Source organism: Nicotiana tabacum, chromosome 5 (genome assembly GCF_000715075.1).
Source record: "Nicotiana tabacum cultivar K326 chromosome 5, ASM71507v2, whole genome shotgun sequence".
In the NCBI taxonomy this organism is placed as follows: Eukaryota; Viridiplantae; Streptophyta; class Magnoliopsida; order Solanales; family Solanaceae; genus Nicotiana; species Nicotiana tabacum.
The window spans coordinates 2,604,887-2,627,209 of NC_134084.1; the positions used below are offsets into that span (position 1 = coordinate 2,604,887).

Below are 22,323 nucleotides of genomic sequence, written 5' to 3' on the forward strand. Positions count from 1 at the left end.
TATTTGTGTTTGGTTGGCGGTATAAATTTATACCGTCAACTAGGAGTGACAAATGGGCGGGCCGGGTCGGATATGGTTCGGTTCGAAAAAAGGTAATAAAAATGAAAAAATTATCCGACCCGACCCATATTTAATACGGATAAAAAAATGGGTTAACCGGCGGATAATATGAGTAACCATATTAATAACTTTTGGGAAAATTCTTAGTTTCCCTAACTTGAGAAACCCCAATTTGAGGCTTTACAAATGTAAAAGTTAGATCCATTATTTATCCATTGGTTAACCATCTTCTAAATGGATAATATGGTTATTATCCATATTTGACCCGTTTTTAAAAAGTTCATTATCCAACCCATTTTTTAGTGGATAATATGAGTGATTAACTATTTTCTTTTAACCATTTACCAACCCTATCGTCAACCAAACACGGTATAAATTTAATCCCACATTTTATACTATCTTATCCCTCGTACCAAACGATCCCTAAGGGATGTGATGTAAAAAGTGTACCTTGACACAAATATTAGTGGATGTTTCTACCGCTCCAATCCCCATAAATTATAGGCAACTTTAGAAATATAAGATAAGGTAAGAATATACAAATTTTATTGGTAACGGAAATAGGTCCACCTAAGTAATGGTCCCAAATGGTACCTACCTAGTAAAAAAAAAAAAACTTAGTAGGCGTTTGGACATAAGAATTATAAAATTCTAAAAAAAAGGTGAATTTTTTTTAATGTGAAAATGATATTTGAAAATCAAAGTTTTGTTTGGACATGAATATAGTTTTGGGTTGTTTTTGAAGTTTTTTGAGTAATTTAAGTAAAAATTTTGAAAAACAGTTTTTTGGAGTTTTTCAAAATTTCAAAAAATTTTAAAATTTATCGTTAAGTGAAAATTGATGGCCTAACATTGATTTTGGGAAAAAGTGAAAATATTTCGAGAAAAAAAAAATCTTATGTCCAAACGGGCTCTTAGTTTTGGCATGGCAATTCTTTTTCCCTTTTTTTTTGTGCATCCAAAAGCTTTTTCTTTTGTTCTCAATTAATTACACTTAATTTACAACAAGTGAAAACATTTGCTTAATCCCTAGCACACTCCTATTCGACAAATTATCAATCTACATCTCTTATGAAAAGTTAATCATAATCAGAGGCTAAGTCACGATTTAAATTTTATGGGACTTAAATTTTAGGGTGGTAATATTAGATATTAGTAATTGGGTTTTAAATTTAATCTTTATACATATTTAATAAATTTTTAATACAAATATAAAATTTGGAATAAACTTACTGAGTTAAGCCGATCCCGAACTCAGGGGCGAAGGCAATGTATAAATTGGGTTCGGTCGAACCCAGTAACTTTGGTTCAAATCCTATATTTATCTTAAGAAGTTTATTGAATATGTACAAATTATTAACGTAGAACTCAATGACCTAAAATAATTAAAATCTCGAACCCATAAACTTTAACTTTTAACTCCGCCTTTGCCTGAACTCGTATATCGACTTCTAGCTCTGCCCGGTCCTAATGAACTTTTAAATAATATGATAGTACAAATTTTTTAATATATTTGCATGTAAAAATTAAACTTTGAATTTGAACAAAATATCGTTATTTGTTGGATAAAAGAAAAAAAAGAAAAAAGTCCCTATCATCATTATCTTTATTTGTTGGGCGTCGTGATCACAATATGGATTTTTAGGAAGGAGATAAATATAAATGGGGGAAATCATAACTTAGGAATTGATAATTGACAATGTCAATACTATGTATTTAATGTACTTGCAGACTACATTAAAGGCCTATCACATGGTCCCACATTCACATATTGTCTCACTTTTCGAGGCATGCTCAATAAAATTAACCAAATAAAATTAATACAATTTTAATTTAATTTAATTTGTGAGTAATAGTACTCCTTGAGTAACATTTACATGGTGAAAATGACAAAAATAATTCCGCATATATTGGTTTAATCAAAATTAGTCTTTTAAAAATATATATATTTGAGTAGATTCAACTTAATCACAATTGAATTTTTTTACCGACGAGAGTTGCGGTGGATTGTACTCCTTCATCATTAATCAGATTTCTCGAGTTCAAACTTTGGGTATAGTCGATTTTGTTAGGAAGCACTTTACCTTCCAATGTGGACTTCCCAATTCAAATTTAATCGGAACTTAATGGGGATATCAAATATCGGACAAGAAATCAAGAAAAATGAACACTTTTGAGTTCTATTATATGTTTTTTGGTTTGTCACTTGGTATTCGGTACCAGCATTAGGGCCAAATTAAATTTGAATTCACGCTGAAAAGTTCTATATTTTTTTTGGGGTGGGGGGGGGGGATGGGGGGGTTAAGCGTCCCTAACAAAAGCGACTCCACACCCAAGCTCGAAAGACATTTAGGCCTCAATTTTTTTTAAGATTAAGACGTTTGAATCTGAATACACACCTGAATGTCAAGATGTGTATTAAGATTAAGACATCTGGATATATTAAGATGTGTTTTAAGATCTGAGTACTAAATAATTAAGACTGTTTGATTTTTAACATCTCGATATATAAAATTTATCTTTATTTGAAAATTAATAAACATAAAATTCAAATGAAATACTAACTAATCTAATATTCTATCAATAAAATATATAGTTTTTTAAAATATGATAGTTGTTGGTGGTGATGGCTAACAGGTGAATGCCGACTAGAGGCGGTAGTTGGTGGTAGTTTTGGTTGATGATGGTGTTTCATGCTAGTAGCTAGTAGTGATTGGTAGTGGTGGTGGCGATTATGATTAAAGATGATGGTGGTGGGTAGTGATAATTAATAATGGTGGATGGTGGTAGTAGTTGTGATTGAGGAAGATGGTGGGTGGGAGGTGGTAGGTTATAATGATGGACAGTGTCGACTGTGGTTATTGATGGTGATGGGGTGGTCAGTTGTGGTAGTTGAGGTGGATGAGTGTTGATTGTGAGTGAGAATAATGGTGATCGAAGTAGTGGGGATAGTGGGAGGTGATGGTTGATAATGGTGGCGGCTATGATTGAGGATGATGGTGGCGTGGCGGTGGTGGGGGTGGTTGAGTATGGTGGTGGTGGTGGCATGGTAGTAGTTGATAATAGTAGGCGGTGGCGGAAGTTAATAATAAATATATGATAGCATCTTAATGAAATTAAGTCTCTATTATAGATCTTAATTATACAGACCTATTAAGTGGTTGTGAAATAAAAAAAAAACACTTAATGATTAAGATTTGAATAATTAAGATTCATACTTTAAAAACAAATGAACTTAATGTCTAAGATCTGAATGATTAAGATTCAGACCTCCATTAAGTGCAAATAAATGAAGCCTTAATTAAGGATGGATGAGTACTTGACACTCTACTGCAACCCTTGTTGGTGAGTTCTGTTATATTTAATATCGTCTAACTTCATTCAAAAATGAAACTTGAATTTTTATATCCAAATAGAAATGACTTTTTCGAATTTGATCACTTCTCAGATTCTGTACCTATTGATTCTAGCAACTGATTGCGGAGTTGATCATTCGGACCATTCAATTCATAGATGTAGATCTCGGACCTAGGAATGGGGATATTTTCAAAACTCACACAGAAAAAAGGATTTTTCGTTTTTTGCACCCCGTTTTAATCTTGCAGCAATTTTAAAAATATATCTATAAGAATCCATCTTTTAGAAGAAAAATTATATATATGTCCAATCTCTAGTGATGGTGAAACCAATAAAAATGTATATCGTTCGACCCGACCTCAGACTCTTTCTTCCCGACCTATTTGACTGTCTAGCATAATGACAGTTGTTTTTAATGGAGTTGAATTTGAGAAGCACTTGAATATTTTAAACTGAAGAAATCATTTAGACGATCTTTTCTCAATTCATTTTCCCCCCATTCGCAACTTAAGAAAAATTCTAACTTTGATAGATAAGGGGAAGGTCTAAAGAAGGAAACATTGATTCATTAATTGTTTCATATAAATAGAAGGTAGAAAAAAGCATATGAATGTGTTCAATTAGCTTGAATATCATTTGTTTTTTAAGTTACAATTTGAAAATAAATCTTGAGATGTTTGTTCCAATGTTTTCTTTAGTTTAAGAAGCTCACATGCTATTCACGAAGATAACTATCGTCGTATTTTTAAAATGTGATAATGGAGACACAAGATGCTCAATATTGATAAACTTAAAGGACTAGGGCTACTCGAATCGTCGAACATATAAAGAACGTTGTTAAACCAGTACGTAAACATAAATGACTGCTTTTATTGTTTTATCCATTTGTAGGACACCATATATATTTTTGATAAATAAATTATTTTTATCACGATTAATTGAAGTAATTTTTTGTATGCTCTAATTGTACTAATTTTATTTCAAAAAAAGAAAGAAAAGAATCAAGTTTGGGTTAATTGAAAATTAGATATACTGACCACAGTAGTTCAAACTTCAAAAACCTGCCATTTTATTTTGAGTATATAAATGGAGTTGGTTTAGAAGTGAAAAATTTGATATCTTTAATATTATAATAATGGAGACAAAACCGCTTGTATTTGCGAATTTTTCTGTTGATTACGGAGCGGTCTGGTGCACTAAGCTCTCGTTATGTGCAAGAATCGGGAAGGACAGTGCACAAGGATCTATTGTATATAATGTTACTCTATATTTTTGCAAGAGGTTGTTTATGCGGCTCGAACCCGTGACCTCCTGGTTCAGTAAAAATAGCAAGAAGTACTCGTAGTTGTTGTGATAAAGAGAAAACCACTTGTATTTGCCATCAATTTCTCATTTGTAATCAGTGAGAACAGAAAGAAGCACCAGTGGTCTAGTGGTAGAATAACCCTGCCACGGTACAGACCCGGGTTCGATTCCCGGCTGATGCACTCTGAGCTGTGATGATTATTGCACATATTGTGAGACTTGGGTCTTCACAACTTTCTGGTGTAGGATGAAACTCTGTGCTTCTGAGCTCTGTTCTTTTATTATTTACTGTATTATTTTTCTAAAATTTGTCATTGTTTCAAAATAACTACATTTTCAATATTATTTTAATTCCCCCCCCCCCAAATAATTGCCTATTCAAATACTAATTACAAACTAACATGATGAAGCAAATGGATCCAAACTCTCTAGCTATTAAGCTTTGCTGATTTGATTTTTCCAACTAGCTTGTCGATTAGTACTGAATGCAAGTTGGTTCAGACACTATTGTTTTAAAGAAGTTATTTCTTAGGTGCGAGTTTTACGAATTATTTTGATGATTTTTTTTTTTAATTTGCGGCTAAAATATATCTTTCTTGTCTTGTCAAACTAGAATCACAAATCGAAATATATGATCAATACTCTGGACACACCAATCTGATGATGTCCATCTCATTGAAGAAGTATTAGGCATGTGCCTAATAAGAATTAGTTTGGTTTGGTAGCCAACCTTGTTGAATTTCTTTGGTTTGGTAGCCAACTTTGTTGAATTGTGAAAAGTGTGTGTAAATTGTCAAATATTGTAGGCTTTAGAGGGTGAAGCTTTGGCTATAAAAGGAGAGCTTCAACTCTCATTTCTACACACCAACAAAGAGAGAAAGAAAGAGTAAGGTTTCACAGACAAGGTATAAGAAAATAGTCTGTGAGGAAAATAGAGAGAGAGCGATATTGTAGTGAGGTGGGAATATCAAAAGAGGGTTATTTCTTTTGAGTGTTGTAGTGGTCTTTGGAGTATTTACCTCCGACCTACAAAGTTGTAAAATTCCTTACTATAGTGATATCAGTTGCTCCTCTCGGGGTCGTGGTTTTTTCCCTTATTCAGAAGGGTTTTCCACGTAAAAATTTTGGTGTCATTGTTACTCTTTTATTCTTGTTAATTACCGTATCTCGGTGCTACATTATTATTCCGCTTTATTACCGTGAATATTATTTTGGTAAGGGGTTTATTCCCAACAACTGGTATCAGAGCACAGGTTCTGCTCGTTCACTGAAATACTATTCACTGTCGGTAGTACTATACTTGGTGAAAAATAAAAATGTCCGGAGTAAAGTACGAGGTAGCAAAATTCAACGGAGATAACGGTTTCTCAACATGGCAAAGAAGGATGAGAGATCTGCTCATCCAACAAGGATTACACAAGGTTCTAGATGTTGATTCCAAAAAGCCTGATACCATGAAAGCTGAGGATTGGGCTGACTTGGATGAAAGAGCTGCTAGTGCAATTAGGTTGCACTTATCAGATGATGTGGTAAATAACATCATTGATGAAGACACTGCACGAGGAATTTGGACAAGGTTGGAAAACCTATACATGTCCAAAACGCTGACAAATAAATTGTACCTGAAGAAGCAGTTATACGCCCTACACATGAGTGAAGGTACGAATTTTTTGTCACATTTAAATGTGTTTAACGGACTAATCACACAGCTTGCCAACCTCGGAGTGAAAATCGAGGAAGAAGATAAAGCCATCTTGCTATTGAACTCGTTGCCATCTTCGTACGATAACTTGGCAACAACCATCCTGCACGGTAAGACTACTATTGAGTTGAAAGATGTCACATCGGCTCTTCTACTCAATGAGAAGATGAGAAAGAAGCCTGAAAATCAAGGACAGGCTCTCATCACAGAAGGTAGAGGCAGGAGTTATCAAAGGAGTTCGAACAACTATGGTAGATCCGGAGCTCGTGGGAAGTCAAAGAACCGATCCAAATCAAGAGTCAGAAATTGCTACAACTGTAATCAACCAGGTCACTTCAAAAGAGATTGCCCAAATCCAAGGAAGGGCAAAGGTGAAACCAGTGGCCAGAAGAATGACGACAACACAGCCGCCATGGTGCAAAATAATGATAATGTTGTCCTCTTTATAAATGAGGAAGAGGAATGCATGCACCTGTCAGGTTCAGAGTCGGAATGGGTGGTTGACACAGCGGCATCTCACCATGCCACACCGGTAAGAGATCTTTTTTGCAGATATGTAGCAGGTGATTTCGGCACAGTGAAAATGGGTCTCACCATGCCACACCGATTGCAGGGATTGGTGACATTTGTATCAAGACAAATGTCGGATGCACATTGGTTCTAAAGGATGTGCGGCATGTACCTGATTTACGGATGAACTTGATCTCGGGAATTGCTTTAGACCGAGATGGATACGAGAGCTATTTTGCAAATCAAAAGTGGAGACTCACTAAGGGATCATTGGTGATTGCAAAGGGAGTTGCTCGTGGCACGTTGTACAGGACAAATGCAGAAATATGCCAAGGTGAATTGAACGCGGCACAAGATGAGATTTCTGTAGATTTGTGGCACAAAAGAATGGGTCATATGAGCGAGAAGGGATTGCAGATTCTTGCCAAGAAATCACTCATTTCTTATGCCAAAGGTACAACGGTAAAACCTTGTGACTACTGTTTATTTGGTAAGCAGCATAGAGTCTCATTTCAGACATCGTCTGAAAGAAAATTGAATATACTTGATTTAGTATATTCTGATGTTTGCGGCCCAATGGAAATTGAATCAATGGGCGGTAACAAATATTTTGTTACTTTTATTGATGATGCTTCACGAAAATTATGGGTTTATATTTTGAAAACCAAAGATCAGGTGTTTCAAGTTTTCCAGAAGTTTCATGCTCTAGTAGAAAGGGAGACGGGTCGAAAGCTAAAGCGTCTCCGAAGTGACAATGGAGGTGAGTACACTTCAAGGGAATTTGAAGAGTATTGTTCAAGTCATGGGATCAGACATGAAAAGACAGTTCCTGGAACCCCACAGCACAATGGCGTAGCCGAGAGGATGAACCGCACCATTGTGGAGAAGGTGAGAAGCATGCTCAGAATGGCTAAACTGCCTAAGTCATTCTGGGGTGAAGCAGTTCAGACAGCCTGTTACCTGATCAATAGGAGTCCATCAGTTCCGTTGGCGTTTGAAATCCCAGAGAGAGTCTGGACCAACAAGGAGGTGTCCTACTCGCATCTGAAGGTGTTCGGTTGCAGAGCTTTTGCACATGTACCAAAAGAGCAGAGAACAAAGCTGGATGATAAATCTATTCCCTGCATATTTATCGGATATGGAGATGAAGAGTTCGGGTACAGACTGTGGGATCTTGTAAAGAAGAAGGTCATCAGAAGTAGAGATGTAGTCTTCCGAGAAAGTGAAGTTGGAACTGCTGCTGATATGTCAGAAAAGGCGAAGAATGGTATAATTCCTAACTTTGTTACTATTCCTTCTACTTCTAACAATCCCACAAGTGCAGAAAGTACGACCGACGAGGTTGCCGAGCAGGGGGAGCAACCTGGTGAGGTTATTGAGCATGGGGAGCAACTTGATGAAGGTGTCGAGGAAGTGGAGCACCCCACTCAGGGAGAAGAACAACCTCAACCTCTGAGGAGATCAGAGAGGCCAAGGGTAGAGTCACGCAGGTACCCTTCCACAGAGTATGTCCTCATCAGTGATGAGGGGGAGCCAGAAAGTCTTAAGGAGGTGTTGTCCCATCCAGAAAAGAACCAGTGGATGAAAGCTATGCAAGAAGAGATGGAATCTCTCCAGAAAAATGGCACATACAAGCTGGTTGAACTTCCAAAGGGTAAAAGACCACTCAAATGCAAATGGGTCTTTAAACTCAAGAAAGATGGAGATGGCAAGCTGGTCAGATACAAAGCTCGATTGGTGGTTAAAGGCTTCGAACAGAAGAAAGGTATTGATTTTGACGAAATTTTCTCCCCCGTTGTTAAAATGACTTCTATTCGAACAATTTTGAGCTTAGCAGCTAGCCTAGATCTTGAAGTGGAGCAGTTGGATGTGAAAACTGCATTTCTTCATGGAGATTTGGAAGAGGAGATTTATATGGAGCAACCAGAAGGATTTGAAGTAGCTGGAAAGAAACACATGGTGTGCAAATTGAATAAGAGTCTTTATGGATTGAAGCAGGCACCAAGGCAGTGGTACATGAAGTTTGATTCATTCATGAAAAGTCAAACATACCTAAAGACCTATTCTGATCCATGTGTATACTTCAAAAGATTTTCTGAGAATAACTTTATTATATTGTTGTTGTATGTGGATGGCATGTTAATTGTAGGAAAAGACAAGGGGTTGATAGCAAAGTTGAAAGGAGATCTGTCCAAGTCATTTGATATGAAGGACTTGGGCCCAGCACAACAAATTCTAGGGATGAAGATAGTTCGAGAGAGAACAAGTAGAAAGTTGTGGCTATCTCAGGAGAAGTACATTGAACGTGTACTAGAACGCTTCAACATGAAGAATGCTAAGCCAGTCAGCACACCTCTTGCTGGTCATCTAAAGTTGAGTAAGAAGATGTGTCCTACAACAGTGGAGGAGAAAGGGAACATGGCTAAAGTTCCTTATGCTTCAGCAGTCGGAAGCTTGATGTATGCAATGGTATGTACTAGACCAGATATTGCTCACGCAGTTGGTGTTGTCAGCAGGTTTCTTGAAAATCCTGGAAAGGAACATTGGGAAGCAGTCAAGTGGATACTCAGGTACCTGAGAGGTACCACAGGAGATTGTTTGTGCTTTGGAGGATCTGATCCAATCTTGAAGGGCTATACAGATGCTGATATGGCAGGTGACATTGACAACAGAAAATCTACTACTGGATATTTGTTTACATTTTCAGGGGAGCTATATCATGGCAGTCTAAGTTGCAAAAGTGCGTTGCACTTTCAACAACTGAAGCAGAGTACATTGCTGCTACAGAAACTGGCAAGGAGATGATATGGCTCAAGCGATTCCTTCAAGAGCTTGGATTGCATCAGAAGGAGTATGCCGTCTATTGTGACAGTCAAAGTGCAATAGACCTTAGCAAGAACTCTATGTACCATGCAAGGACCAAACACATTGATGTGAGATATCATTGGATTCGAGAAATGGTAGATGATGAATCTCTAAAAGTCTTGAAGATTTCTACAAATGAGAATCCCGCAGATATGCTGACCAAGGTGGTACCAAGGAACAAGTTCGAGCTATGCAAAGAACTTGTCGGCATGCATTCAAACTAGAAGACAGTGCTACCTCCTCTAGATGAATGAGACTGGAGGGGGAGATTGATGATGTCCATCTCATTGAAGAAGTATTAGGCATGTGCCTAATAAGAGTTTTCTTTGGTTTGGTAGCCAACCTTGTTGACTTGGTTTGGTTGGTAGCCAACCTTGTTGAATTAGTTTGGTTTGGTAGCCAACCTTGTTGAATTTCTTTGGTTTGGTAGCCAACTTTGTTGAATTGTGAAAAGTGTGTGTAAATTGTCAAATATTGTAGGCTTTAGAGGGTGAAGCTTTGGCTATAAAAGGAGAGCTTCAACTCTCATTTCTACACACCAACAAAGAGAGAAAGAAAGAGTAAGGTTTCACAGACAAGGTATAAGAAAATAGTCTGTGAGGAAAATAGAGAGAGAGCGATATTATAGTGAGGTGGGAATATCAAAAGAGGGTTATTTCTTTTGAGTGTTGTAGTGGTCTTTGGAGTATTTACCTCCGACCTACAAAGTTGTAAAATTCCTTACTATAGTGATATCAGTTGCTCCTCTCGGGGTCGTGGTTTTTTCCCTTATTCAGAAGGGTTTTCCACGTAAAAATTTTGGTGTCATTGTTACTCTTTTATTCTTGTTAATTACCGTATCTCGGTGCTACATTATTATTCCGCTTTATTACCGTGAATATTATTTTGGTAAGGGGTTTATTCCCAACACAATCTAGTATTTTGAGTTATAAAAATCTATTCCTATCTCATGAAATTGTAGATAATATAAATTCTTAAGTGAAGATAAAACAAATTATTGTTCAATCTTGCACCAAGTGTATATCAAAAAAAGAGAAGGTTGTTCCGGTAAATAAAAAGCCTAAATATTTTAAATTTCTCTTGAAGTTGAATTTCGAAATTTTTAATATAAAAATTCAAAATTTTACAATCCTTAGTCCTTACGTCCAAACGCCTATTAAATATAACAAAGACAGAAATATCTCAAGTAGGAAAGTTGAGAATTGATCATTGTTATTACATAATTTTGTGAATTATCCAATAACATAAAGCACAAAAGGATTTGTGCATTTCCGACATGATAATTAACAATTTATTACACTATTTACGAATAGTTATTTTGCAAATGGCATAAAATTGGGTAATTTAAATTGCAATTTATAAGTTGTATTTCAGAAATGCGACTTTTTTTTTTTTTTATAAGTTACATTTCTCAAATGATTAGAGACCATTTTTGTATTTTCTCATCTTTTTGGCTGCTGAGTATCTCTCTGCTTCAGTGACTCTTAAGTTCTTGCCACCTATAAAGGTTATTTCTTTCCCTGTTATTATTCTTTCTATTTTCAGCATCTACTTATCTATTAATAGTGGTACTTTATTGCAATTAATTTTGTTAAATTTGCTGTATTGGGTGTAATAGTTATCTGAAATAAAGTCTGTTTTCATGGACCCCAAGTGGTTTCTTGAATTGTTTCAGCTGACTTTAAAGGGAAACTCACTTTAATTATGTCTTGCCTGATTATTGGTGATATTTTACAGTTTCGGTTTAGTTCTTGGTTTTGTTGTTTATATCTGTAAAGTTATCCTTTTTTATTGTCGTTTGTTTGATAAAGAAGACAATAGCTTATTTAAATAAGCTTGTTTGGCTTAGTGGGTTAGTTGTATCTGTATCTTGTTTGTTGGTACTGGAAAATGTGGTAATTTCATAGGTAGGTTTGGAATTTTGAGTGAGTCGGGGCGAAGTCAGAAGTCTTGTTAAGGGTGTTCAAGATTTAATAAATATGTGTGTGAATAGTAATTTTTGACCTTCATACGTTGTATAATTTGACGGGAGCATTGGCATAACTGGTAAACTACTCTTGCAGAAATGTAGGGTAAAACTGCGTACAATAGACCCTCATGATCCGGCCCTTCCCCGGAGTGCACCGGGCTGCTCTTTTGTTATACGTAGCATAATTTTTCAGCGAAGGTTGTTAAATTAACCACCCTCGGCATAGGTAGAGTGGTCTTGTGCCTACAGTCTTGTGCCTACTGCCTTAAAAGACAAAGGATTTACCAGTATAAGGATGAAATGGGTCCTAATAAAGCGGAACGGATAAATATGAGTCATATAGGTGATCCGAACTAGTTGGGAGTTGAGGCCTAGTTGGTTTATTGATCCGTTATATATAGTCTGAGCTGAAGATCATTCATCTCCATTGACCGTAACGCAGGTCTGCCATTGGATGATCTTCATTGAAGAACATGTTCTAAAAGACTGATAGATCTGAATGCTGTTCATTGAAGTCCTTTGGGATCTGAATGCCGAGTTCACGAAACTTGTTATGTGATAAGATACAGTCTTTTATATTGGAAGCATATTGGATGGAAGTCCTTTAGGGTATTCGACCAGAGGCGGACCTATGTGTTAAAGTGAGGGTCACCGGACCCCATAAGCTTCGGCAAAAATCTTGTATTACATATATGTATATATCTTGAAAATGGTTAATTTAAAACACTTGGTACCCTGAACACTAAAATCCTTTAGGGGACACTAGTTGAACAGAATATGTGGCCCCGTCGCGTAAAAATCTTGGGTCTACCTCTGTACTCGACATACTTTATTCACTATATACTTTGACTGTAACAACCCCTTGTGTACATCATTGTATTTTGGGTCAAAACTAACTTTGAGATCCTTGAGTAAAAAGAATATGCATTTATGCAATACCTTTGGATTTTATTGTAGTTTAACTCCTTTAGGAAAACATAAAAAGACATGCAAAATATGGCTTTCAAGAGAAAATACACACATTATGATACCATGTATCTACGCCATCTTCTAAGGAATGCATGATACTATTCTTATGTTATCTTCTTAGGGTCAACTGATTATATATTTCTAGTCTTAGATCTTCAGGATAGACTTGAGGCTTGAGAGATTCCCACCTCGTTAGTCATTTCTTTTCTTTAATCTTCCCTGGATTGACTTGAGAAATTCCACATGTTTTCAGCTTCGTGAGTGTTGACTTCCATAGAACTTGTTGATGGAATCAAATAGCCCAACATCTTGTGAGGATTATGCTGCTGATATCTCTTCCATCAGGCAAGCTCAAGTACGCATTGAGCCCTTTGTGCACAAAACTCCTGTCCTCACCTCAGAAACTTTAAATTCTATTGCTGGAAGAAAGCTCTACTTTAAATGTGAATGCTTTCAGAAGGGGTGAGAAGCTCTTTAATGATATAGAATAGAAGGATGTTTGTTTTCGTAGCTTCTCTGTGATGTGTGTTATTAGTGAACTAAAATTTCTGCTAGTTTGACTTCAAAAAGTGCTAATTTAAGGGCATTCATGCAATTTGTCAGGGGGGCTTTTAAATTCCGAGGGGCCTGTAATGCTATTTATTCACTTGCTGATAATCAGGCCGAAAAAGGAGTAGTAACTCATAGCAGGTTCACTCAGAGCTTTCTGGTTTCTGTGGTTTACTATCTTTGTTTGTTTTTCTGGATATAAACTGATTTGCTTCCTGTCGAATTTAGTGGAAATCATGCTGCAGCTCTTGCTTTGGCTGCAAAACTACGTGGTATCCCTGCATATATAGTTATACCAAAAAATGCTCCGAAATGCAAAGTTGAAAATGTCAAACGTTACGGTGGTCAGGTTATCTGGAGTGAGCCATCAATGGAGTCCCGAGAGAATACTGCAAACAAGGTGTTGCAAGACACTGGCGCTGTTCTTATTCATCCCTACAACGACGGTCGCATCATAAGGTAACATTTTTTTCTTTATCATTTATTAATAGATGGTATTTTGTTCCAGTCTGTCGTCTTGTTTAAAATTCTTACTGCCAAGCCTTATCATTGCGTATAGGCAAAGCATTAACAGAGACAAATGGTCTAGCAAATCTTTTCTTCAAAACACTTTTGCTCTTACGCATCAAAGATTTCTTGCTTTTGTCTCCGCATCCTTCTAGATGTCCTTAGTTGCAAATGTCTGGTACCTTCTGTTGGAATAGTGAGTGAATAAATGGCTTCAAAGTTCCCTTTTCTGTGAGATGAATCCAGCTAAGTGGTGATTACTATTGGTAGGTATGTACATGCAGTTCTGGATTCCTTCCGGTCCCCTCCACCAAGAAAAAGAAACATAAGATTATTTTGCGGTTATTTGTTTTCGAACTCTTGAACCCATATCAATACTGAAGCAACATGCATCTTGTCTAAGTTGCTCCGACATGGCAGTTAGGTGCCGCACCCGTGTCAACACGACACTAGTGTGAGTGTGAGTATGGGATCCGTACCGGATCTGGTCAATCGATTTTGGGTACTTTGACCACGACGGACGGAAAAATTCGAGATGAGATAAAATTTGATTCACGAAATCAGAACCAAAACTAGGGTAGATTTGAAGAAAATAACATATCTTATCTAGGAAATCAATCCTTTACTTATCTACAACTTGAGAATAAAAAAAAATCCACACTTTATAAGCTATACGTAAGTATTCCACAAATTTTTTTCATAATTTAGAGATATTTTTATATTTTAATTTTTTTGAATTATTTTTAGCCCGATCCCTGCACCCGTATCTGTACTTGGATTCGTATCTTCGAATCTTAGAATTTACTTCTCGAAGGATCCGACCTCTAAATCCACACCCGTGTCAGACACCCACACCCATGTCCGAGCAACTTAGAACTTGGTTTGTCAGTCTTTCAGTTAACCTTCAACACAAGAATGTAAGATTCTTAGATGAAGTGGTTTTGATTATTATATTCAGTATTGGGTGGGAAAACTGAAGTGTATCAAAGAAATTCAGCAAACGACATCTAAAAAATAAGAGAATAAGAGATTAAATGTCTCAGCTTGAGAGAAAAAATTGCTCAACCAGCTGCTACAGGGAATGGTGCGTCAATACTTAATTCTAACCTCTAAAACTCATATCAAAATGATTTTCTTTTTCTTGTAGTATTTTATAAGTAAAGAATGCACTTTGTAACCATTATGTTTCTTTTTTTCCGTCTCAGCATCTAAAAGGTATAAAACTAATATGAGTGTCACCCTTTATTCTTATATTAAAGAATAGACATTTACAGCAATTTTATTACGAACAATTCCAAGTCGAACCTTGAACTTCTATTTGAAGTGTAGTGAATAGTTTTTGATCTTCCAAAGTATACTTGCCCAAAAAAATCAACTGTTTGCAAGGAAACTAGATGGAACGATCTCTACTAATATAGATCTCCATTTATATGTTTCGTGTTTTTACAGTGGGCAGGGTACAATATCACTGGAGTTTCTGGAACAGGCTTCAGAGATTGACACTTTAATAGTTCCGATTAGTGGTAAACCAACTTTTTAAAGACTTGATATATCGTTTGCATGTAAATTTTAATTTGTATGTCATCCACATTTTCTGGTTTCGAATGAAGGTGGTGGTCTAATATCAGGAGTTGCCTTGGCTGCCAAGGCCATCAATCCTGCCATTCGCATTTTGGCTGCTGAACCAATGGGAGCCGATGATGCTTTCCAGTCAAAGATCAACGGTAGGATTACTAAGTTATCTGAAGTCAACACTATCGCTGATGGGCTTCGAGCTTTTCTTGGAGATCTAACATGGTAAATTCTTAGAGCTCCTTCTACTCTAAACTAGTGTGTGTCAATTTGGCGCTTTTCATGGTCAAAGTCAAAGTTTTGTTGGTGGAAACATCGGGATAAATCAATATTTTAGAGATCATGCTATTTTCTTGGTTCACTTTTGGTGTATTTACCCTTGCATTAAAGAAGCCTCTTTCTCCATTTGCCCCTTTTAGTGTCGACCAAGCGCCATAAGGCTTTATTCATTTGATATAATGTTTATCAAATGATCTCTAGCATCCGAAACAACCTCTCTACCTCCGCAGGATAGGGGTAAGGTTTGCGTACACATTACCTTCCCCAGACCCACTTGTGGGATTCCACTGGGTTTGTTGTTGTTTAAATGATCTCTGGCATTTACCTTTAACATCAAATTACAGGCCTATTGTTCGCGATCTCGTGGATGACGTTATAGTTGTTGATGATAAAGAGATAATACAAGCTATGAGACTTTGCTATGAGATTCTAAAGATTGCAGTGGAACCAAGTGGAGCTATTGGCCTTGCAGCTGTTCTTTCTGATGGTTTCCAACAAAATCCAGCCTATAGTGAATGCAATCATATTGGCATTGTAATTTCTGGAGGCAATGTTGATCTTGGTGTTCTTTGGAATTCGCTCGAGAAATAAGAAATTCCATATTCAATCTCTTCCCTCATAGGAACCAACTTTCATATATTCATGTATTGTGCGGATTCATCATAAATTGATTAGTTTTATGCTGTCAGCCTACCGCAACTATGTTTTTATCCGGGCTTAAGACTGATAATGTGAGCAAGCTCATACGTGTGCAGTAATAGCAATAGTTGTTAGTTGGAAATTACTGGAAAATGAGCTATCTAACATGCAACGATGGAAGAAACAGAAGTGAATTCAAAATTTAAATTTGATAGTTTGACTTTTAAAGTTTTTAGTACGAAAATTATTGTACCTTTAAAATTATGATTTTAGGTCTAATTTTTGTTAAAATTTTAATGGGTTATCACTTATATATATCATTGTTTTGCGTCGAAAATATTGGATTTAGATAGGCCCATTTTCTAAGAGCTACATCCACCATCAGAAGAGAACTTAGTGAAAATAGCACGGTCTAGCCAGTTTTCGGACTGGTCATATAAAAATAGCCAGCGTTTATCAAGTCAATGAAAAATAGCCACTATTTTGCTACAACAGAGACCGGTCCAGTATAGTTCCAGTATATTATGCTGAGTATACTGGAACTCCAATATATTATGCTGAGTATTTTTTCGGATTTTGAACAGTGTTTTCGTTTAGATTTATCTTTACATGAAAAGTGGCTAAAATTCGATTACTTTTGAAACTGTGACTATTTTTGAATGACCACCTCTAAATCTGGCTATTTTTGAATTTCTCCCGAGAATTTAGCATAAGGTTCTTTTTTTTAAAATCCCTTTTGTTGGAGCTATTTGATACTTTGGTGACTTGAACCCATAATTCTTGAGTTGTAGGTGGGAGGTGCTAACTAACTGAGCAACCCCTCTTGTCACTTAGCATAAAGTGTGTATTTGATTCATGTTTGAATTCATAATTGAGCGAAGTGTTAGTGGTATATATATATATATAATGTTTTATTATTATTCAGTTTATAAAGTCATGAATATAATGATCCTTTAAGTTTGCTAAAAGTGAGTAATTTTAGATTCTATCAATATTTAACAAACTATGTTGTAAATTTAACTGAAATTGTAACTGTAACTGTAACAAAAGATTTATTAATCAAAAACATAGAAAAGTCTCGTCAAATATTAGAAACACCATCTCAAAAATATAACAGACACTATGAACAAATTAATAACAGCAGAAAATGCAAAAGCTACATCTCCAAATGTGAGTTTCGGCTAAATTTTATTTTTTCATAGCTTTCACTAAATCTAATAACCAAAATTCGTTAAATATTTACTGAGACTAAAAAGACTCATTTTTGCCAAATTTAAAGGACCAAAAATTCTCAGGAATACATTTTAGAGACTATTTTAGATTTACCCAAAACATATGGAACCATTTTCGTCATTTTCTATTCCTGCTGTATGCTTCTCTTATAACTACCTTTTTTAGGGTTTTAGATTCCGTTCCCTTTCTGAAGCACGAGCTCCACAGCAATGGATACCCAGCCCCCTCCTCCTCCACCATGTTGGAGCAACATACTAAAACAACCCCCACCACCACAGAAACCGCAAGCTCCGGTCACCTTCACCTCTGCCGTACCACCGGCTACGGCGGCAGGTACTGGAGTTTTGGTCGGGAGCTGCAAGTCGACGAAGGGGATAGCGGTAGCAATAGTAGACGCAAACGCAATAATTCAAGGGGGAGATAAGCTGAATCATTCAGCTGACCGGTTTGTATCGGTACCTGAAGTGTTGAGCGAGATTCGTGATCCTAATTCTCGTCACTCGCTTAATTTCCTTCCGTTCACTGTTGATACTATGGAACCTTCTCCTGATTCTCTTAAGAAAGGTTTAAAAGTTTGATTTTTTTAAATTTTGTACGTATTTGTATATTTATGCGCTATGTTAAATGTGTAGTTTTGTTGATTTTATTAACCTTTTATTTATATTGCTTTGGTTTAGTTACATGAAATTAATCAGTTCGCATAATATCGATTTTTCCTCAATCCGAAGTTAGTTGAGGTCGGCATCGCAATGCTTGCTAACCATTTTGATATTGTGAAGATTCATCATTAATTTCTAGTTTTATTCTTGCTGTCAATTTATCTCAAAAATCTGCTCTTTTATTTGGGCTTGGGACTGGCAATATGAACAAGCTCACACTTTAAGTGAATTTGCGCAGGTGGGGGAGGGGGGTATAAGTAGAAGATACTATGTTTTGTTGATAGCTGAACAAACTTGATAGACAGTTGTGGATGGCTCGATTAAGTCATACACATCTCTCGTGTGTGTGTGTGTGGTTCTACTGATAAGTAAGGTCACATTGTATTATTTTTAAACACCGACTTGTTGAAAGAAAAACTGTGGTGAAATATGTGAAGTATTTTTGTTTTTTATATATCTTTGTTGTTTCTTCTCAATTTGTTTGCTTAATGGCCACTAAGTCTGATTCCAATTGCAGAGGTTAGAGTCTAACTGTATCAGAAAAGTTGTTGAGGTAGCGTTTGATGGTAGCTGAGGCCCAAGAATGTTTATAGTCTAGTTAGAGATTGGTATATCAATATAGATAAGTGTGTGATTTGTAGAATCTCTAGTTTTAGAGAAACCCAGAAGCGTATGTCAGCTCAGGGACATGTGTGAGTTTTAGAGAATGTCCAATTTTAGAGAACTATGCTCAGAGTGTTATTTTTAATCTTGGATATCTTATTGAATATGTTATGTTACCTGTCTTTCCAGTTATCAGCTTTGCAAGAGCTACTGGTGATTTGCAAACACTTTCCGATGTGGATCTCAAGCTCATTGCTTTAACTTACACTTTGGAGGCTCAATTTCATGGAACTCATCATCTCCGGGATTGCCCTCCTCCTATTCACATGGTTAATGTGAAAAGGTTGCCAGAGAAGGAGTTGCCTGGATGGGGCTCTAATGTCCCTAATCAAGAAGAGTGGGATGCAATAGAACATGCAATGGATGCTGGAGCAAACACCAACTCTAGAATTCTTCCCTTGAAAGATTTGAGCTTGAATGTTATTCCTCTTGATCAACAAAGTAGAGATGGTTCAACCTTGAATGGCGGTGATTCTCATTCTGAGGATCAGATGGATGCCGATGGTGGCTTCGGGAAACCTAGAAAGTACCTGCCGCAGAGAAAAGAGGTAAAAATGGAAGGTAAGAAAATGGTTGCTGATGGAATTGATGCATCACAGGGACAATATGATGAGGATGGTGATGATTGGCGACCTGCTGTCAGCCGAAGTACTCATAGGAGATTTCTCAGACGAAAAGCTAGACGTGAAATGTCTGAGACATCATCTAAAATGGATGATATAAAAGATGCAGCTGAAAATGCAGTAAATGAAAACCTTGACAACTGTCAATACGATGATATGGCTATGTCCCATATACCAGAAGAAAATCATGAGGCGAATGGAGAGGGCAATGCGATTACTGAAGTAAGAGATGGTGAAGAAAATCTGTCTACGATTTTGAGTCAAATGCGGCTTGAAGAAGATTCTGCAAAAGATCTTCAAGTTGATGCAGATGTAAACATTCCCCTTGAGGGGTCTGAATCCAATGATGCTAAGCAAGACAGTAAAGAATCTGAAGAAGATGAAGGGGAGAATTTTGACTCTGCTGATAGAGGAGCGGAAGATGCAGAGATGGCCAGCCAGATGGATGAGAGCATTGAAACATCATTTGTAGATGATGACAGCAGTGAACAGAGTTGGATGTTAAAATCCTTGTCCGAGTCAAGCGTGGCTTGTGTGACAGGTGATTTTGCAATGCAAAATGTTATTCTTCAAATGGGCTTACGCCTTGTGGCACCTGGAGGAATGCAGATCCGTGAGCTGCACAGGTATGTACAAGATGCTGTGATCCCCACCCCCCATCCCCCAAATAAGATAAAAGAAAAAAAATGTATTTCAGCTTTGTACTACTCTGTAATATCCATTGTCTATTCTTCATGTTGTCGAGTTATCATGAACGCTGCAAGATGACTATTGAAACGGTCCTTCTATTGAGCCAGTCAATACGCTTCTCCTTTATGCTTGGAGTCCTCTAATATTTGGTTGTATAGGAATGTGATTTGCTTACAGTAGCATTTTCTATTTTCAGGTGGGTGCTGAAATGCCATGCCTGCTATAAAGTTACAACAGATGTTGGTAAGATTTTCTGTCCCAATTGTGGAAATGGGGGCACTTTACGCAAGGTAGCAGTGACTGTTGGAGAAAATGGTATCGTTCTTGCAGCGCGTCGACCACGTATATCCTTGCGAGGGACGAAGGTGAGAAATGAGACCTCATTTTCTAAGCATCTCCAATTTTAATACTTCTATAAATCACATCCTGGCACCTAATTAAAACAGTAACTTGAGTATATGCTTAGCTAAGCTCACATTTGTCACTTTTTTCTGTAAATAGCTGGCTCTTTTTTTTTAATCCAATTACAACAGAATGCATTCCAAAATCAAAGATGAGTGGCTTGTGAGGCATAGTCATGAGGCTTTTTACTCTAAATAATAGAGGGTGATTTCGTGTTAGTTGCACACTGCTCACACATGCGAACTGAAATGTGTTCTATGCTTATCAATCGTATATAAAAGTCGGAATAGACACTGAAGCCACTGCTTAGAATCCTCTCTTTTCAAACTTATACTTCACCTAAATGTCTGAGAATCTTAAAATTTTGTTGATGGCTTTCAATTTCAGTTTTCCCTGCCTTTACCTCAAGGGGGTAGAGATGCTGTTACCAAGAACCCCGTATTACGCGAGGACCAACTTCCTCAGAAGTTTCTTTATCCTAAGACGAAAAAGAAGAACAACCAGGTTGGTTTCAGCAAATGTCTCTTTCCCTCTTTTTTGTTCTTTCTTTCAATCTCTATGATAAATATTTTAAGTTCACATTTTCAAGTTTGCTGAGAAGTTGAGTTGATTTATTTTGTAGGGGGATGACATATTTACTCCGGACACTCTTTTTCTCCACCATACTAGTAAGAAGGCTCCTCTGCAGCCTCCTGTTCGCAAAGCACTAGCTGTTTTCAGTGGAAAGAGGAATCCTAACGACAATCATTATTCTCGTGCTAAAGTTTGAATTTTTGATATAGCCATTCTTATAAGTTCAAAATTTTGTATGAGAGAACTGGGTTTTCTATATTACTCCTTTAAATTATGGTTGAAAGCTGTGAAGATTAATGTGCACCATTTTTTTTTTTTTGCGTGTTTTATGGATAATCTCAGTAAACATGAGATACAGTTTGATTACAAATGAAATTGAGTTTCTGCAGTTCTTGTTTCCTTTCTGGTATTCAGTCATCCTTATTGAAAGGCATAGCAAAATGAAAGTGTAATCATCATTTAGTTAATGTTTCAACGCCTCAACGGCTTTGGTAGATTAGACACAGGTTACATGGATTCGATCTTACTGCAGACAAAAGGGAGGGAACTACACATATAGCCATTTTTAACTTTATCCTGAAAAATTAAATTGAAAAACTGAAATTTAAGACACGCCGGTTAATATCTAAATAACAGCCCTTAATAATGGCTACCTGCTGTTATTTCTACGATAAAAGCTTGACATTTAGGTGGAGAAGGATAGAGGGTTTACTTAACCAACATTTTTTCTTTGGGGCCCGACTAAATTCAGATTCGCGCCGGAAAGTCTCACAAAGGGGATAAAACGTTCTCTAATAAAGGTGATTCCATAACCGGGGCTCGAACTCGAGACCTCTGATTAAGGATGAATGAATATTTATCACTCCACCACAACCTTTATTGGTTACTTAACTAGCATTATTGTTACCAGTTTCTGGTGTATAAATAGTATCATTGTACCTACTTTCTAATTTATGTCACTCGATAGGTACTTAATTTGTATCATAACATTTCTTTGCTGAGTTTAGTTGGCTTTTCATGTCTACAAAGCGTGACAGGAGTGAACTATGTTGCTTTCATCAGTTAGAGAAGATTGTCAAATTAATATTAAGTCAGGGAAAATGCCATACTTATTTTTTAGTTAATCAAGCCATGCATAATAATTATCAATTTTTACACTTTATAAAAGCCTTAATCCATCTGCTTCTTCCCCAAATC

At 36.7% G+C, this 22,323-nt stretch overlaps 2 protein-coding genes and 1 non-coding gene across 5 annotated transcripts; all 3 read left to right on the top strand.

The window, feature by feature from the left end:
• Positions 1 to 4,908: 4,908 nt before the first annotated feature.
• LOC142181382 (small nucleolar RNA snoR114) lies at positions 4,909 to 4,993 on the top strand. Its single transcript, XR_012710049.1, has one exon. It is a non-coding gene; the product is annotated as a small nucleolar RNA snoR114 (small nucleolar RNA).
• A 6,189-nt stretch (positions 4,994 to 11,182) lies between these two features.
• Positions 11,183 to 16,335, top strand: LOC107828409 (serine racemase). Of its 3 annotated transcripts, none has more exons than XM_016655702.2 (7): positions 11,183 to 11,306; positions 12,991 to 13,199; positions 13,341 to 13,427; positions 13,515 to 13,745; positions 15,243 to 15,316; positions 15,404 to 15,590; positions 15,989 to 16,335. In XM_016655702.2, the coding sequence occupies exons 2-7, from the start codon at positions 13,024 to 13,026 to the stop codon at positions 16,233 to 16,235; spliced, it is 1,002 nt and encodes a 333-aa protein (XP_016511188.1). In that variant the 5' UTR covers positions 11,183 to 11,306; positions 12,991 to 13,023; the 3' UTR covers positions 16,236 to 16,335. The 3 variants fall into 3 exon arrangements, with proteins under 3 accessions (XP_016511188.1, XP_016511190.1, XP_075109354.1); XM_016655704.2 differs by lacking the exon at positions 11,183 to 11,306 and adding an exon at positions 11,328 to 11,367; XM_075253253.1 differs by lacking the exon at positions 11,183 to 11,306 and adding an exon at positions 11,389 to 11,522.
• Positions 16,336 to 17,682: 1,347 nt separating this feature from the next.
• On the top strand, positions 17,683 to 21,514 carry LOC107828407 (RNA-binding NOB1-like protein). Its single transcript, XM_016655701.2, has 5 exons — positions 17,683 to 18,080; positions 18,968 to 20,087; positions 20,348 to 20,516; positions 20,941 to 21,057; positions 21,176 to 21,514. Exons 1-5 carry the CDS (start codon positions 17,726 to 17,728, stop codon positions 21,320 to 21,322), a joined length of 1,908 nt encoding a protein of 635 aa, XP_016511187.1. The 5' UTR covers positions 17,683 to 17,725; the 3' UTR covers positions 21,323 to 21,514.
• The last annotated feature ends 809 nt before the right edge of the window (positions 21,515 to 22,323 follow it).

Excerpts from the sequence above, each read along its gene's own strand:
- LOC107828409 (XM_016655702.2), top strand. The coding sequence starts at position 13,024 with ATGGAATCAAATAGCCCAACATCTTGTGAGGATTATGCTGCTGATATC. Across the intron at positions 13,200-13,340 it reads TGTGAATGCTTTCAGAAGGG|GGGGGCTTTTAAATTCCGAG; the intron begins GTGAGAAGCTCT and ends GCAATTTGTCAG. Across the intron at positions 15,317-15,403 it reads TTTAATAGTTCCGATTAGTG|GTGGTGGTCTAATATCAGGA; the intron begins GTAAACCAACTT and ends TTTCGAATGAAG.
- LOC107828407 (XM_016655701.2), top strand. The coding sequence starts at position 17,726 with ATGGATACCCAGCCCCCTCCTCCTCCACCATGTTGGAGCAACATACTA. Across the intron at positions 20,517-20,940 it reads TATCCTTGCGAGGGACGAAG|TTTTCCCTGCCTTTACCTCA; the intron begins GTGAGAAATGAG and ends TTTCAATTTCAG. Across the intron at positions 21,058-21,175 it reads CGAAAAAGAAGAACAACCAG|GGGGATGACATATTTACTCC; the intron begins GTTGGTTTCAGC and ends TTTATTTTGTAG.